We start from the raw sequence: 16111 nt of genomic DNA, 5'->3' as shown, positions 1-16111 counted from the left end.
CAAGTGCCTCCTCTCCTTCTTGTTTGGGTCTGTGGGTTGGGGAGGAACAGGAATTATGTGGCATACACAGGCTGTGTTGGGCCAGGGGTTTTCAAGGAGGAAGACAGAATAGCAAAGGCCATGAATAGGAGAACACAGTCTCATGAATCAGACTACCTGAGTTCAAATCTCGATCCTGCCACATCGGTACAGTGTTAAGTGTTCTTGGGCAAGGTGCTTAATCACGTGAACCTTCAGTTCAGTTCAGTTCAGTCGCTCAGTCGTGTATGACTCTTTGCGACCCCATGAATTGCAGCATGCCAGGCCTCCCTGTCCATCACCAACTCCCGGAGTTCACTCAACCTCATGTCCATCGAGTCAGCGATGCCATCCAGCCATCTCATCCTCTGTCGTCTCCTTCTCCTCCTGCCCCCAATCCCTCCCAGCATCAGAATCTTTTCCAATGAGTTAACTCTTGGTGGCCAAAGTACTGGAGTTTCAGCTTTAGCATCAGTCCTGCCAAAGAACACCCAGGACTGATCTTTAGAATGGACTGGTTGGATCTGCTTGCAGTCCAAAGGACTCTCAAGAGTCTTCTCCAACACCACAGTTCAAAAGCATCAATTCTTCGGCACTCAGCTTTCTTCACAGTCCAACTCTCACATCCATACATGACTACTGGAAAAACCAAAGCCTTGACTAGACGGACCTTTGTTGGCAAAGTAATGTCTCTGCTTTTGGATATGTTATCTAGGTTGGTCATAACTTTCCTTCCAAGGAGTAAGCGTCTTTTAATTTCATGGCTGTAATCACCATCTACAGTGATTTTGGAGCCTAAAAAAATAAAGTCTCTTAGAAGATTCCAAAAGTATCTCACGGAATTTCCTACTATTCTATGGGAATGGACCAATCTTACAATAAGGGGTATATTTATATGTGCAACCTCGGGGAAAGGGCAGGGGAAATCTCTCTGGTACCCTGGAATTGGAAGAAGAGAGGCAAAGTTCCTCTTGACAAGCAAGGGCTGGAAATTAGCGCCTGACAGGTAGCCGTTGCCTAGGATACCAGGCAGCTTTTCGTTGGCCCTGCCTGCCACTTCCGCATCGAAGGGCTGAATCGTTGCGTAACTTCCTGTATGCAAGGGCTCCCGTCCACTCGGATTGGCCCGCCTTCTCTATTTGGACGGATGTCCTGCCCTCTGGCTATTCCTGGCTGAGGCGGGGCAGCGGGAGCCATGGCGGCTGTGACCGATGTTCAGCGGCTACAGGCCCGGGTGGAGGAGCTGGAGCGCTGGGTGTACGGACCAGGCGGGTCTCGGGGCTCGCGGAAGGTGAGCGATCTTGGGTCCAGTGGTCCCTCTCTGGGGCAAAGAGGAGTGGCCTATTGGCCTGGTCCTGGAGATGGATGCTGCAGCTCCAGCCCTGTTGCTCGCAACTAGGCCATTGAAATAGGAAAGGTCCGAGACCTCCCAGAGCATATCGGACCCTCGGGATCCATTGCCATGGAGGGAACTGTGGGCTTGAGGTGGACTCAAAGAGGAGACTCCGTGTTTACCCTCGCGGGATAGTTGGGGAGACCTGACACACTCGAGAAACTGACTAATGAGTAAGAGCTTTCAGTAAGAGCCTAAGTCACAGTGAATGGGACGTGGTAGAGCCTTGCCTAATTGCTAAGTGAATTGTGCAAAGAGAGGTCCAAGGGACCCCAAAAGAGGCAGACCAGAGATGGATAAGGAAGCCTCCAGGGAGTTAGGGATGAGTCTGAGAGGGCCAGGATTAGGAGGGAAAAGGATTGAATACTGAGTGTTCAGATATGGACTGACAGTCTTTCCTCTAGTGGCTGAATTTTGATAGCTCACTTCCCGTCCATCCCCGTTTTTACCTGTGGAAAGACCTTTCACTGAAGGTGGCTGTATCGGGCATACCCTGGAGTTAAGTGCCTCAGAGGTAATGACGTCCATGCGTACACTGCTTGTGGTATTAGTTGTCACCAGACTGTGTCCCATTTGAGAACTGACTTCTCAAAACTTTTTTTTCCCTTTGACATCTATAATGCAAATCCTCCTGATTTTCCTCCTATCTCTCTGGCTGCTTTTACTCAGTAAGATTGCCAGGAGAAATATCAATAACCTCAGACATGCAGATGACACCACCCTTATGGCAGAAAGTGTAGAAGAACTAAAGAGCCTTTTGATGAAAGTGAAAGAGGAGAGTGAAAAAGTTGGCTTAAAGCTCAACATTCAGAAAACTAAGATCATGGCCTCCAGTCCTATCACTTCATGGCAAATAGGTGGGGAAACAGTGGAAACAGTGGCTGACTTTATTTTTCTGGGCTCCAAAATCACTGCAGATGGTGATTGCAGCCATGAAATTAAAAGACGCTTACTCCTTGGAAGGAAAGTTATGACCAACCTAGACAGCATATTAAAAAGCAGAGACATTACTTTGCCAACAAAGGTCCATCTAGTCAAGGCTATGGTTTTTCCAGTAGTCACATATGGATGTGAGAGTTGGACTATAAAGAAAGCTGAGCATCAAAGAATTGATGCTTTTGAACTGTGGAGTTGGAGAAGACTCTTGAGAGTCCCTTGGACTGTAAGGAGATCCAATCAGTCCATCCTAAAGGAGATCAGTCCTGCGTGTTCATTGGAAGGACTGATGTTGAAGCTGAAACTCCAATACTTTGGCCACCTAATGCAAAGAGCTGACTCATTGGAAAAGACTCTGATGCTGGGAAAGATTGAGGGCAGGAGGAGAAGGAGACGACAGAGGATGAGATAGTTGGATGGCATCACCAACTCAATGGACATGGGTTTGGGTGGACTCCAGGAGTTGGTGATGGACAGGGAGGCCTGGCGTGCTGCAGTTCATGGGGTCGAAAAGAGTCCGACACGACTAAACGACTGAACTGATTTACCTCCTCATGTATTTGATCCTTGAATATCAGCATTCCTTACCCTCTAACCTAAAACCTATGTGAGATCATTTACTTTCATAGTCTCTCCCTCTGTTCAACCCTTTAATACTGGAATTCCTCACCCTCTACCCTTAAAGCTTAGATCAATTCAGCCAAGAGGAAGGGATCAGCGAATATATAGTATGTGCTGCTGCTGCTAAGTCACTTCAGTCGTGTCCGACTCTGTGTGACCCCATAGACAGCAGCCCACCAGGCTCCCCCGTCCCTGGGATTCTCCAGGCAAGAACACTGGAGTGGGTTGCCATTTCCTTCTCCAATGCATGAAAGTGAAAAGTGAAAGTGAAGTCGCCCAGTCGTGTCCAACTCTTCGAGACCCCATGGACTGCAGCCCACCAGGCTCCTCTGTCCATGGGATTTTCCAGGCAGGAGTACTGGAGTGGGGTGCCATCGCCTTCTCCAGAGTGACTAACATTACTTCATACTATTAAGAGGGCATACAGACTGGTACGTAGGCCTGCATTTACTATATTAAGTGACCTATGATGGGGTTGGGAAACACTGGGTGGGGGCTGTAAAAGCACATGGTAGAGACGTATAGCCCAGAGGAAGAGAGGCTATACGATGAATGAATTAATAAATGGGGCATATCTGTAGAAAGAAATATTATTCATCCATAAAAAGAAATGAAGTACTGATACCCTGCTACAAGGTGGGTGAATCTTGAAAGCATTATGTTAAGTGAAAGAAGCCAGACACAAAAAACCACATATTGTATCATTCCATTCATATGAATGTACAGAAAAGGCAAATCCACAGAGACAGAAAATAATGTTTACTATGGGCTAGGATGAGGGGGAATGGGCTGTGATTGTTAATGACTATGGTGCATCTTTGGGGGTGATAAAAATGGATGGTATTAAATAATGCTTGAAGTGAAGTCACTCAGTCGTGTCTGACTCTTAGCGACCCCACGGACTGCAGCCTACCAGGCTCCTCCATCCATGGGATTTTCCAGGCAAGAGTACTGGAGTGGGATGCCATTGCCTTCTCCAATAGTATGTGCTGCTGCTGCTGATGCTGCTGCTAAGTCGCTTCAGTCATGTCTGATTCTGTACAACCCCATAGATGGCAGCCCACCAGGCTCCCCCGTCCCTGGGATTCTCCAGGCGAGAATACTGGAGTGGGTTGCCACTTCCTTTTCCAATGCATGAAAGTGAAAAGTGAAAGTGAAGTCCCTCAGTCGTGCCCGACTCTTAGCGACCTCATGGACTGAAGCCCACCAGGCTCCTCCGTCCATGGGATTTTCCAGGCAAGAGTACTGGAGTGGGGTGCCATTGCCTTCTCCGATAGTATGTGCTAGTGCCCCATAAACCCTAAAGTAGTTCATTACTTCCCCAATCACACATGAAACTCCCCGAGGAGTACATGATTATCTACCCGTTCATACTGAGGATTCCCAGAAAGTGGACTTGGGTCTCTTAATACAAGAGAAGTGGGTAATTGTAGGGACAAGGAAGTTTGGAGTCTGAGGAAATGAAGATTCTTTATCTCTTCCAAGCCTCGAGCCAAGTGGTAAATCTTGGAATTAACTTCCACTCCCCTGGTGGCTTAGAGGATAAAGCGTCCGCCCATAATGCGGGAGACCCAGGTTCGATCCCTGGGTAGGGAAGATCTCCTGGAGAAGGAAATGGCACCCCAGTCCAGTACTCTTGCCTGGAAAATCCCATGGACAGAGGAGCCTGATAGGCTATAGCCCATGGGGTCACAAAGAGTCAGACACGACTGAGCGACTTCACTTCCCCTTACAGGTGGCTGATGGCTTGGTCAAGGTGCAGGTGGCTTTGGGGAACATCGCCAGCAAGAGGGAGAGGGTGAAGGTTCTGTACAAAAAGAGTAAGTGTTTCCATGAGGTGCCTGCCTGCCCTCCTTCTCAAGCCTATGCTTCCTGGTTCCCTGCCCAGGCCCTTAAGCCCAATAGGTCACTGGAGTTTCACTTTGGGGATAGCAGGTGAAGACATTTTCCTGATGAAATGGTGAATTGGGGTATGCTTTCTACTTTGTGGTTAAACCCCAAGCCCATGGCAATGTCCTAAGTTATGAGATAAGAGCTCTGCCTGAAAGTCCCCTGAGGAAGGAGAGAGGCGGAGTATGGAATTTCCATAGGCAAGGTTCAGAGGCAGGAAAGAAATCAGGCACTGAGAGCCCCAGCCTTGGCTCAGCCAGGCCTTTTTGATCATGTCAGAGCTAGCAACCTGTTCAGTAACTAGAAATCAGATAAAGTTCTGGCATGTCTTAGTGGCACAGAGGGGCAAGGTACCTTCTACCCTTGAAGACAGATCAGTGAAAATGCTAAGGGCCCAGGGTATTGGAGGCAGTTGTGTTCCCAGCTGTAAAGTTTGACTCTGGCCAGCAGGATGGTTAGATAGCATCACTGACTCAATGGACATGAATCTGAGCAAACTCCCAGAGATAGTGAGGGGCAGGGAAGCCTGGCATGCTGCAGTTCATGGGGTCCAAACAGTCGGACACAATTTAGTGACTGAACAGCAGGTGATCAGAGGGAAGAGAAGGAAGTGGGGATGGGGGCCTGGTGGACCCTGTGGGTATCAGTTCCTCACTCAAGGCTCTCCCCAAGGCCGACCCTTCCCCTGATATCCTTCCTTAACAAGACTGATCCCCACTCCCCAGCCTTATTCCATTTTCCATCTTGTTACTTTTCTAGTTGAAGACTTGATCAAATACCTGGATCCTGAGTACATTGACCGCATTGCCTTACCTGATGCCTCCAAGCTGCAGTTCATCTTGGCAGGTAGTGCTGGGTAGGATGTGCACATGCATCTGGGGGAAGTTGGGCACAGAGATGGCCTCCCTCTCAGTCCTCTCCTGGATGCAGCCTGGGAAGCTGCTCTCTGGAATCTGGACTGTGGCTGGAGGTGGACTTGTGGTCGGCACTGGGTACAGTAGACCCTGGAGCCAGCTGCAGACCAGAGTGCCATCCACTGTGGAAGCAACTCCGGTGTTCTATCTATGGCATGCCTCTAGGATTTTCCTTTAGAACCTTCCTTACTTCTGCTCGGTAGACATAGAGTTTCTAGGAAAGGGTGGGGGCAGAGAGCATTGCCGTGGGAGAGATGAGGATATAAGCATGGGTTTCAGCATCTTGCAGGTGGGAAAGTGCTGGGATTTCGGAGTTCTAGGCAGGAACTATTGTCTTAGCAGTGTTTGCTTATCAGTTAGTTAGCTACTCCACGAGGTATGGTTTGCCACCCCCTGTGTTTGTTCATGCATTCAAGTGCTTATCTGCTGTGATCCGGACATCCAAGGTGTGAGGTATACAGCGGTGAACCGGAACATCCCTGAACCACTGCTGTGGCTCAGACACCAAGTTCAGGAGGTCTTCTCCTGCACCAATTCTTGAGTCCAGCCTCTCCACCCCTCCCTGTGACACTATCTCTGTGTTCATCCCCTGGCACTTGAACAGTTTCCTAAGTCCTCTTCTTTTTTATTTATTTTTTTCTTTCTTTTTTTTTCCCTTTGCTTATTCCTAAGTCCTCTTCTTGACCCCAGTTTCCCACTTCTTGCATGTGGCTCACTATCATCTTCCCAAAACACATTTCCAGCATGCCACCATGTTTACTTTGGAACCTCAGCGTGTCTGTATCTTTCTCTTCCTACTAGGATAAATTCCTAATTCCTTAGCCTACCATGCAAAGCTCCCTATAGACTGCCGGATCTCCCCTCCCATCTAGCTGTTTCCTGTGCTCTCCTTGCTCCAGTTCAGCCAATTGAATTCTTTTGCCTCTACTGATTGACATGCATTCTTGCCGTCAGATGACTGACGTAACAGTCCTCCCTTCTTGAATGCCCTTCCACTCTGCAGTCATTGAAACCCCCTGTGCACAGGGCCATCCCAGTCCTGCTGTGCTTGTCACTGGACTCTCCTGTTACTATCCCAGCTGTCCAGGAACTTGTAATTGTGCCTCTCTGACCCACTGAGCACTACCTGCCTGGTATCTTGCACAAGTCCCCTCTTTCAGACTTTCCCAGGAGCCCTTGGTTACTTCAGGTCTGAAGTACTTTGTCTCCTGTGGCCTAGGAGAGGCTCTCTGAATTTATGGATAGGAGGCTAGAGGGAGAGGCCTCAGAGTTAAAACTTGGAGAAAGGCTGGATTTGGAGGCACTTAGAGATAGGGCTCAAGATAGGTCAGACCAGCGGCATCCAGGAGAGGTGGAGGCAGACTTGGGGAGTGTGCACAGAAAGAAGGGGGCAGTGGGCAGAGTGGCTGCCCCGGCTCCAGGACTCAGTCCTCTCCCTGGCCTGGTCCCCAGCTCCTCGCCTGGGAGTGGCCGTGCTTGGGCCTGCCTCACTGCTACTCTCTGTCTGTTCATGCTGCAGAGGAGCAGTTCATTCTCTCGCAGGTTGCACTTCTGGAGCAGGTGGAGGCTCTGGTGCCCATGCTGGACAGCACTCACATCAAAGGTACCTTCTGGGGTTGCATCTCCTCTGCTCTACGTGGGGAGGTAGGATGGGCAGGACTTCCCTGGGCTCAGACTGGCTCTGCTCCTTGTCTTTACCCTCACCTGGGGGTACTGGCCACCTGCACTGGATTAAAATTGCCAAGGCAGAGAGCTCAGCTTCAGAACTCAGGCAGTTTGGCCCTAAGGACACTCAGGTAAGCCCAGTGGCCTCCCACTCTAGGATTCCTTCCGTTTTCTACCCCACCCCTCAGCATCTGTCCTTCAGGGTGTTGCAGAGGCCAGGTTTTTCTGTAAGAGTCCCTGCGGGGGCGGGGGTGGTTTATGTGAATGTGTGTGAATTCTTCCAGCCGCACTGCCTAGGGCAGTCCCTGGGCCCGGATTTTGACAAGCAGACAGTGACTTTAATTGAATCCAGATATCCATCTTGTCTGTCTCTGGAGGTATTTTTTCCAGCTCCCCCTCCCTACCCCTGATCAGTTTTCTGCTGAGCATCTGACAGCCTTAAGCTGTGGGCCCTGCATGGTGGCTGAGGCTCTGGGTATTGGGTTCCAAGTGACCAGCTTAGGGACCTTGCATTTGTCCTCAGCCCACCTGCAGGCTCCCTGTTCCCTGGGCCAGGCAGCTCTGGTCCTGCTGGGCTGAGAGCAAAGGAACAGATCCTATAATAATCAAAGCTTTCTTTACCTGCCCTGCTCACAGCACTGGGGTGGGTATATGGGGCAACTCTGGGAACCCCAAGGTTTTGTCTTCTAGGGGCCTGTATCTTCCCCTCCCCTTTGGGTCCTAGAGTAGGACTGGGGTGGACAGGGAGCCCCACCACCACCACCTCCGGCTGCAGCGGTCGATGAAGCTGGCGTTTGTTTAGCTTCTCCACTCAATACTCTAATCCTGCCGAAGACCTAATAGACTATTGAGCAGTCCCGGGGGAAGACACAAGCATCATTGGGCAGTGTGCGTTGTGTTTTACAGCCGTTCCTGAGCATGCTGCCCGCCTGCAGCGCTTGGCCCAGATCCACATCCAGCAGCAGGTACTGGAGGGGAGAGGCCAGGTGGGAAAGTAGAGGTGGTGAGGCTCCTTGTCCCCACCCCTGTCTCCTGGGAAAGTAGCCTCAGGAGCTGATGTCCGCTTCAGGGGAAACTTAGGGTTTCTCCTTTGTCTTGCATGCACCTTCCAGAGGGGAAGGGACTTGCCTCGGGTAAAATCTAGGCCTCCTGCCTCCAGATTAGGGCTATCCTGAGACACCAGAGGATTGATGTTGGGAGGTACCCAAGAATTCCTGGGGATGATGTGTCCTTGACCATAGGTGGAGGAACTGTTTTTTCACTATTTCCAGGCTCTAGTGTGAAGTTCAAAGAGGGTTCAGATATAGGGGACAGGGGAGAAGGAGGCATATACCAGTAGGAATAGGTCTTTAAATGTGTGGTTCGCTCCCTCTTCCATCAGCCTCAGGACTGCAGTTAGGCTACCCATAGCAGAGCCTGAAAGTGCCTCTTTAGAAATTTGCTCCTTTTAGCTCTGAGGTTAAACATTACCTTTTCTGAGGAGCAAGGGCCACTGATGAGGCAGGTAGTGGGGAGTGTGGGCTCTGTCTAACGCCTTTCTTTGCCCCACCTTGGCCCCACAGGACCAGTGTGTGGAGATCACTGAGGAGTCCAAGGCGCTCCTGGAGGAATACAACAAGACTGTATCCTTTCTGCTCAGCTGGACCCCTGAGGAGTGCTGTATGGAGCCTGGCCTTTTGTTCCATTTCTAGTTCTGTCTCTCATCCCATCCCAACCAGTCTGTCTGTTCCCCAGCTCCCCCTACCTTTAGGCAGAGGCAAACATCTCTCTTCTCCCTCTCTCAGATTCTCATTCTCACCTTGACCTGTGACCAGACAATGCTTCTCTCCAAGCAGTTTGTGCAATGGGATGAACTTCTCTGCCAGCTAGAAGCTGCCAAGCAAGTGAAGCCTGTGGAAGAGTGAATGGCACGTCCCATCCTTGGGTGGGCTGGGGCAGCCAGGCTCCAGGACCTGTGCCAGCCTGCCCTTGTAACAGAGCAGAAAAGAGGTGGCTCTGTATTTATTGGATCCAAGACCTACCTGGCTGCACTCAGGTGGGGCTCTGAGGTCAGAGGTCTGGTTACTTGAGATTTGCTCTTTGCACCTCCTCCCCTCATCAGTGTCCTGTTCCAGTGACAATAAAACTGTAGAGATCACTGCAGGAGTGTGTTAGCTTCCTGGTCTTGGATGGGTATGGTGGTGGGGATGAGGGTGGTAGAGGCCAGAGTTGTCCATCTTCCTAGGAGCTGGACCACCAGCTATACCCATTCTAGTCTAGCTTCCTGGGAGATATAGAGCTCTCAGGATGAATCAGAGAAGGCAATGGCACCCCACTCCAGTACTCTTGCCTGGAAAATCCCATGGACAGAGGAGCCTGGTGGGCTACAGTCCATGGGGTCGCTAAGAGTCTGACACGACTGAGCAACTTCACTTTCACTTTTCACTTTCATGCATTGGAGAAGGAAATGACAACCCACTCTGGTGTTCTTCCCTGGAGAATCCCAGGGACGGGGGAGCCTGGTGAGCTGCCGTCCATGGGGTCGCACAGAGTCGGACACGACTGAAGCGACTTAGCAGCAGCAGCAGGATGAATGCTCTCATTTGCTTGATCTGAGTGGAACATTTGGTTTTGTATCCATTTATCCCACATTTACCAAGTACACTCTAAATGTCAGATGCCATACCAGGTGGGGAGGTCACAGGTAGGGTCCACCTGATCCCTGCCCTGTACAGGATAGCTGGGGAAACAGTCATGGAAAAGGGGAGGGAACCATGTGGCACAAGGGTTCTTTGGGGGCACAGAAGAAAAAGGGATGTGGCTGGTAGCCCTGGAGAGTGATATGCGGGGTCTTTGAGAACCAAGGGAGCAGCATGTGCAAAGTAGAGGGGAGCCTCTATGTTGCTCTCCTGGTGCTATGAGAAGAGAAGAGGAGCCTAAAAGAGGATGCAGGGGGCTTTGGGGCGGGGACGGGGCGGGGCGGTGCTGTGGCTGGAAAGGAGGGAGAGTTGGCGTATTAAAGAGCAAAGAAACCGATGGCACCTCACTCCACCAAGTGTTTGCTGTCCCCTTGCGGTCTCCGGGACTGCTGCGGCTCCAGGCCCCTTTACGTCGGCCTGCCCGCCACCGTACCGAGGCGGTCTCATTGGCATTTCAAATCCAACACGTCTGAAACTGAGCCATCCTAGACTCTTGCCTCCTCCATCCAAACAGTCGCCAAACCCACCTCGTAGTATCTTCCAACTTAATTTACTTTTCCCCCTTCCCACTGCTGTTTCTCTGGCTCATTCTTTCAACAAATGCTTTAACAAATATTCGAGCACTTATTATAGGCGGGGCAATTTGCTAAGCACCGCGGACAGGCCCCTGGGACATGCGGCCAGGAGTCACCAGAGGGAGGCCCGAGAGCTGCGCACACGAACAGGTTTGACTTGCGCCTTGATGAAAGCCCCCTGTGGTTCGCCAGTGCCCACAGGGTGAGGTTAAAGTTCAGAACTCGATGATCAAGGCTCTCGCCCCCACAGTAGCCGCACCACCCGGCACCTCTAGCTCCGGTCCAAAGAGAAACCCGCCACTCTGCCTCTGCTACTGCGGTGTGCTCAGCAGATAACGCCCGCCGCGCATTGTCTAAGGGCCAACTCCTCCGCATCCTTCCGACGCGGACTTCGGACGCGGGACTCCTCTGCTGGCCGCTCCTCTCCCCCGCAGCGCTCTCTCCGCTTGCAAAGGAATGCTCCTTGCCCGGGGCATAACAGCGAAGACACCCCGCGTGCAGCGGATCCGCGTGTCCGGGGCTAGCTCACTCCCCGGCGTCCGGCACCTCTCAGTTTGCGAACCCGGACTCAGGCCCCGCCCCGTCCGGCGTGCGCGGCCCCGCGGCTTCGGCGCGCTCTCGGCCCGCGCCATCTTGGCTTCAGATCGAGCGTAGGGAGTGCGCGGCCGCGGCGGTGAGAGCCGGAGCCCTGCGGGGCGGGGGCGCCTGGAGGTGCGAGGAGGAGAGGGGAGGCCGGGTGCTGGGCCTCTGCGGTGGCCAGTGGCGGTGGGGACCGCGGAGCCCGGCCTCTCGCGGCCCCGACGCCAGGGGTGGCCCGAGCAGCCGTTGGCGTCAAGCCTCTGCTTCCCAGTGTCTGAGGGACCCTAGGTTGGGGGGGATCGACCCTAGAATCTCTGGATGAGAGAGCGGTGCCCGACCCTGTCTTCGGGGTCCAGGAGTTGGGGAGGGGATCGTTTCTGTCTTTGAGGAGCTTTTGGATGAGGGCTCTTGGCTCCGTTTGGTGGAGTATGGGGTGTGGGGGGCGGGGTGGGGGGTGCTTGGCCCTGATTTCTGGGAGCACGAAGTGAGGCGCCTTTGCCCTGTCGCCCCGTGGGGAGCCCAGGGTGAGGAGCACTCAGCCTTGTGCTTAGGGAGTCTTGGGTGAGGGCCTGGATCCAGTCCCCAGGAACCCCAGATGAGGAAGGTTCATTCCCAGTGCCAGGGAGCTAGAGATGGAGGGGCTTGGCCGGTGTTCAGGGTCGGTGGAGGGTTATGGCCCCGTCCAGAGGACTGGGGTACATCCCCCGCTAGGGGGAGGCAGGCATGACCCCTTGTCCTGGGGATCAGGGGTTTAAGGTCCCATTTCTGGGAAATCTGGGCGGAGCAGCGCCCTAGGGAGGCAGGGTGGGGTGGCCTGGGACACAGTGCCCACCATCCTCTGACTTCCCTGTAGCAGGGCAGCGAGGCGGACACGACAGCAGGCTGGATGGAGCACTATCGGAAAGCTGGCTCTGTGGAACTCCCCGCACCTTCCCCGATGCCCCAGCTGCCTCCTGATACCCTGGAGATGCGGGTTCGAGCCGGCAGCAAGATCCGCAACCTCTTGGGCCTGGCGCTGGAGCGGCTGGAGGGCGGCAGCGCTCGCCACGTGGTATTCTCAGGCTCTGGCCGCGCTGCAGGCAAGGCTGTCAGCTGTGCTGAGATTGTTAAACGGCGGGTACCAGGCTTGTACCAGCTTACCAAGCTGCGCTTCCTGCAGACCGAGGACAGCTGGGTGCCTACCTCACCTGACACGGGTCTGGATCCCCTCACGGTCCGCAGCCATGTGCCTGCAGTGTGGGTGCTGCTGAGCCGAGACCCCCTGGACCCCAATGAGTATGGCTACCAGCCCCCTGGGGCACCCCCTGACCTCGGGCCCACACCTGCCTCCAGCTGTGGCCCTCAGCCTAGAAGAAGGGCTCGAGATACCCGGTTCTGAGGACCTGTGGGCAAGCTGTTGTCTAGACTGAGTGTCTAGGATGGCTGTACTTTTGAGAAGCCTCTAACTGCTCAAGGTCTCCAACAAAACTTGAGTTTACGAAAGTGGGCCTCCTTATCCTGCTTCCCCTTCCCTCTGGCTCCTGGAAAGGGACTTTTGTGAAGAGTGACAGGTGTGGAGTCTCTGCCGGGTTCTAGATTGCTTAAGAAGCAACATCCTAAGTCAGTGTGTAGGTCAACTTGCCACAGCATAAATAAAATACAATATTATGTAGAGAAAGAAGAAGGGTTACTTTGCCTTCTACATACAGTGCCTCTCATCTGTCTTCTGACAGAGATCCAAGGAGTGAGTTAGGAAATAAAGGCTCTGTCTGTTTGTCTGATGAACCTCTGCTTGGCCTGCTGTTGGAAGTGGGATTAAGGGAGTGGGAGTTCCTGCCCTTGACCCCCAGGAGCTCCCAGTCTAGAGACAAGAAAAGTAGGTTCAGATGGGTGCTGGGACTGAAGATGCAGCCTCAAACAGTAACCTGACTGTCTAGATCCCTGGGTAGCTGTCTGCTTCCTGTTTGGGGCTGGTTGAAGGACTCTGCATTTTTCTCCACGTGCAGCATAGAGACATACCTCATTTTGTTGCACGCAGATATTACATTTCTTACATAAGAAGTGAAGTTTTGTGGCAAGCCTGCATTGAACAAGTCTGGCAATGCCATTTTTCCAACAGTGTTCATTTCGTGTCTCTGTCACATTTTGGTAATTCTCAAATATCTCAAACTTTAATTATTATTATATTTGTTATAGTGATCTATGATGTTACTACTGTAACTTAGTGAAAGCTCAAATGATGGTTAGCATTTTTTAGCAATAAAATATTTTAAAATTAAGGTATGTATGTAGATTGTTTTTTAGCCACAATTCTGTCACACTCATAATAGACTACAGTATAGGGCTTCCCTGGTGGCTCAGAGGTTAAAGCCTCTGCCTCCAATGCGGGAGACCCGGGTTCGATCCCTGGGTCGGGAAGATCCCCTGGAGAAGGAAATGGTAACCCACTCCAGAATTCTTGCCTGGAGAATCCCATGGACGGAGAAACCTGGTAGGCTACAGTCCACGGGGTCACAAAGAGTCGGACACGACTGAGTGACTTCACTTCACTTCATAGGGTAAACATAACTTTTTTAAGCACTTGGAAACCAGTAAACTTCTGTGGCTCGCACTATAGAGATCTTCCTTTTATTGAGGTGGTCTGGAACTGAACCCAAAATGTCTCTGAGGTATGCGTGTATTACAGTATAGTGGTTGAGATCATGGCCTTGGTCACCAGACTGTCTGGATTTGAATCCTGGTTCTGCCACTTACTAGGAAGTTACTGCTCTGTGCTTTAGTGTTCTCATCCATAGAACAAGATGTAATACTTGCCTGTAGGATTGTTATGAGGATTAAATGTAGAAATATACATATGATTCTTAAATATCACCTGGGTCTGTATACCCTCAGCTCTCCATATCTGTGGATGTAGAACTCGTGGATACAAACGGCTGATTGTACTCCACCTTTTTATTTAAGGGACTTGAGTATTTTGGTAAAAAAAATCCATGGGGGATCCTAGAGCCAGTTCCCTGAGGATACCGAGGGATGACTGTAAATGTTCATTGCCCGCATTATGAATGAGTCAGCTTACAAACATGTTTTTTCCTTAAAAACATAAGCTCAATTCCACATTCCCCCTTCAGTTCTCATCCTTGTACCCCTAGCGGTTCCTCTTCTGTCTCACCTTGGCTGTAGGCTCAGGTTCACCAGGGACAGGTCAGAAGCATAAGGAAAGGTGAAGATTGCAGTGGTAGCCAGGAGGCTGAGGGGACCAGAGCAGGATCGTGGCAGTGGTGGACTCAGTAAGGAGCTGAGCAAATCGGGTGTTCCACTGGAGTTTATGTTCTCCATTGTGTCCACAGCTTGGGTGTCCAATCACTAGGAAAGCACAAAGGGTGGACTCTTCTGGGACCATGTAGCAGGATGGGCACAGCAGTTGGAGGGTGTTGAAGTGATGTCTGGCTGAGTCCAGGCAGGTGGGGTTGAAATATTGGGAGAGATGGAGTTAAGGGACTGGAGGCCTCAATAAGGGCTTAGAGCAGGCATGAGGGGACCACAGGACCAGCAGGCTGTGGTCAAAACTTGGAACACTGCATCTTTTTCTTGCCCAGAGTGGAGGGGTGAGAGATTCAGGGCATACTAGATAAGACAGAAAAACCCTCTGCAGCTTCCCAGCTGGGCCTCTCAACTGCAGAAGGTCATGAAGCATCTAATACCGTCCTAATGGCTGTGGTCCTGACTCAGTGTCTGGCTACCAGCAACTGCCTGATTTACTCTCTATGTCTAATTCACGTTTTTTGCTCCTGCTCAGCTTCTGCATATCACCATTTCTCTGAACATCTCTACTTGCATGTCCTTTACCATCAACAGTCCCCTGTGTATCATTGGTCCCCAGAGATTTGGGACCAGGCTTCTTGCAGACTATTGATCTTTGGCTCAGCATCCCATCTTGATCCAGTGTGTGGCGGCCAGGGTGGAAAGAGAATGTGAACTAAGCGTGGTGACTATGTTGAGGGAGTGATCCAGTTAGGCAGCATCATAGGCTCTGGGACTCGAAGGATGAACTCCCCACCGGGCAGCTCCTCATTAAGGCACTACCTGGGGTCTTGATGATGGCAGGAGGAATGTGGAGAGAAACTGAGCTGCAGTCAAAATCCCTTGAGAAGAACAGGATCTGCCACTACTTGGAGAGTCAGAAGATAGGACACAGGCTTGGGGAGCAACGGCTAGTGAATCTGGGGCCTTTTCCCTCCTTGGCCACTGCGGGGGCCCAAGTGAGTCCTACCAGAGGAATGGCAGGGAGGGAGCCAGAGAGAGGCCTTCAGAATCAAGGAGTCTCATTCTGAGTTAGCCACAATCCTGCATCTCCATGCCTTTCCCTACTGGCTTCCCCCATCAGCCTACAAACTAGTCTCTGCTAATTTATTAAAAATAAACAAATAAAACTCTCTGTATCCCAGAATCATCTCTTTCCTCCCATCACAATAGTTTGATTGTGAAAAGAAAAAGATGCAGCGTTCCAAGTTTTGACCACAGCCTGCTGGTCCTGTGGTCCCCTCATGCCTGCTCTAAGCCCTTATTGAGGCCTCCAGTCCCCTAACTCCATTCTCTGACCAAGCTTAGGAGGGAGGGAGCATAAGTACTACGTACATTTGCCAATTCAATTTCTTCTCACTTTCTCCTTCAGTTCAGTCGCTCAGTGCTCAGTCGTGTCCAACTCTTTGCAACCCCATGAATTGCAGCACGCCAGGCCTCCCTGTCCATCACCAACTCTGAGCGTCTTCCTCCATAATCTCTTAGAAAAGGTAATGCTATGCTATGCTATGCTAAGTCACTTCAGGCGTGTCCGACTCTGTGCAACCCCATAGGCGGCAGCCC

General features: G+C 51.6%; 2 protein-coding genes across 6 annotated transcripts; both read left to right on the top strand.

The window, feature by feature from the left end:
* Nucleotides 1–1170: 1170 nt before the first annotated feature.
* Nucleotides 1171–9579, top strand: DCTN3 (dynactin subunit 3). 2 transcript variants are annotated; one of them, XM_027550061.1, is made up of 7 exons: nucleotides 1171–1309; nucleotides 4704–4788; nucleotides 5618–5704; nucleotides 7292–7375; nucleotides 8344–8402; nucleotides 9000–9059; nucleotides 9252–9579. In XM_027550061.1, the coding sequence occupies exons 1-7, from the start codon at nucleotides 1214–1216 to the stop codon at nucleotides 9339–9341; spliced, it is 561 nt and encodes a 186-aa protein (XP_027405862.1). In that variant the 5' UTR covers nucleotides 1171–1213; the 3' UTR covers nucleotides 9342–9579. The 2 variants fall into 2 exon arrangements, with proteins under 2 accessions (XP_027405862.1, XP_027405863.1); XM_027550062.1 differs by having other exon boundaries at nucleotides 9000–9096; nucleotides 9222–9579.
* A 1718-nt stretch (nucleotides 9580–11297) lies between these two features.
* RPP25L (ribonuclease P/MRP subunit p25 like) lies at nucleotides 11298–13527 on the top strand. 4 transcript variants are annotated; one of them, XM_027550057.1, is made up of 2 exons: nucleotides 11298–11401; nucleotides 12123–13527. In XM_027550057.1, the coding sequence occupies exon 2, from the start codon at nucleotides 12156–12158 to the stop codon at nucleotides 12645–12647; it is 492 nt and encodes a 163-aa protein (XP_027405858.1). In that variant the 5' UTR covers nucleotides 11298–11401; nucleotides 12123–12155; the 3' UTR covers nucleotides 12648–13527. The 4 variants fall into 4 exon arrangements, with proteins under 4 accessions (XP_027405858.1, XP_027405859.1, XP_027405860.1 ...); XM_027550058.1 differs by having other exon boundaries at nucleotides 11302–11401; nucleotides 12126–13527; XM_027550059.1 differs by having other exon boundaries at nucleotides 11311–11363.
* Nucleotides 13528–16111: the final 2584 nt, after the last annotated feature.

The sequence above is a fragment of the Bos indicus x Bos taurus genome, chromosome 8, assembly GCF_003369695.1.
Source record: "Bos indicus x Bos taurus breed Angus x Brahman F1 hybrid chromosome 8, Bos_hybrid_MaternalHap_v2.0, whole genome shotgun sequence".
In the NCBI taxonomy this organism is placed as follows: Eukaryota; Metazoa; Chordata; class Mammalia; order Artiodactyla; family Bovidae; genus Bos; species Bos indicus x Bos taurus.
Note: the sequence above shows the minus strand (reverse complement) of the source record. Positions and strands in the feature narration are given on the sequence as shown.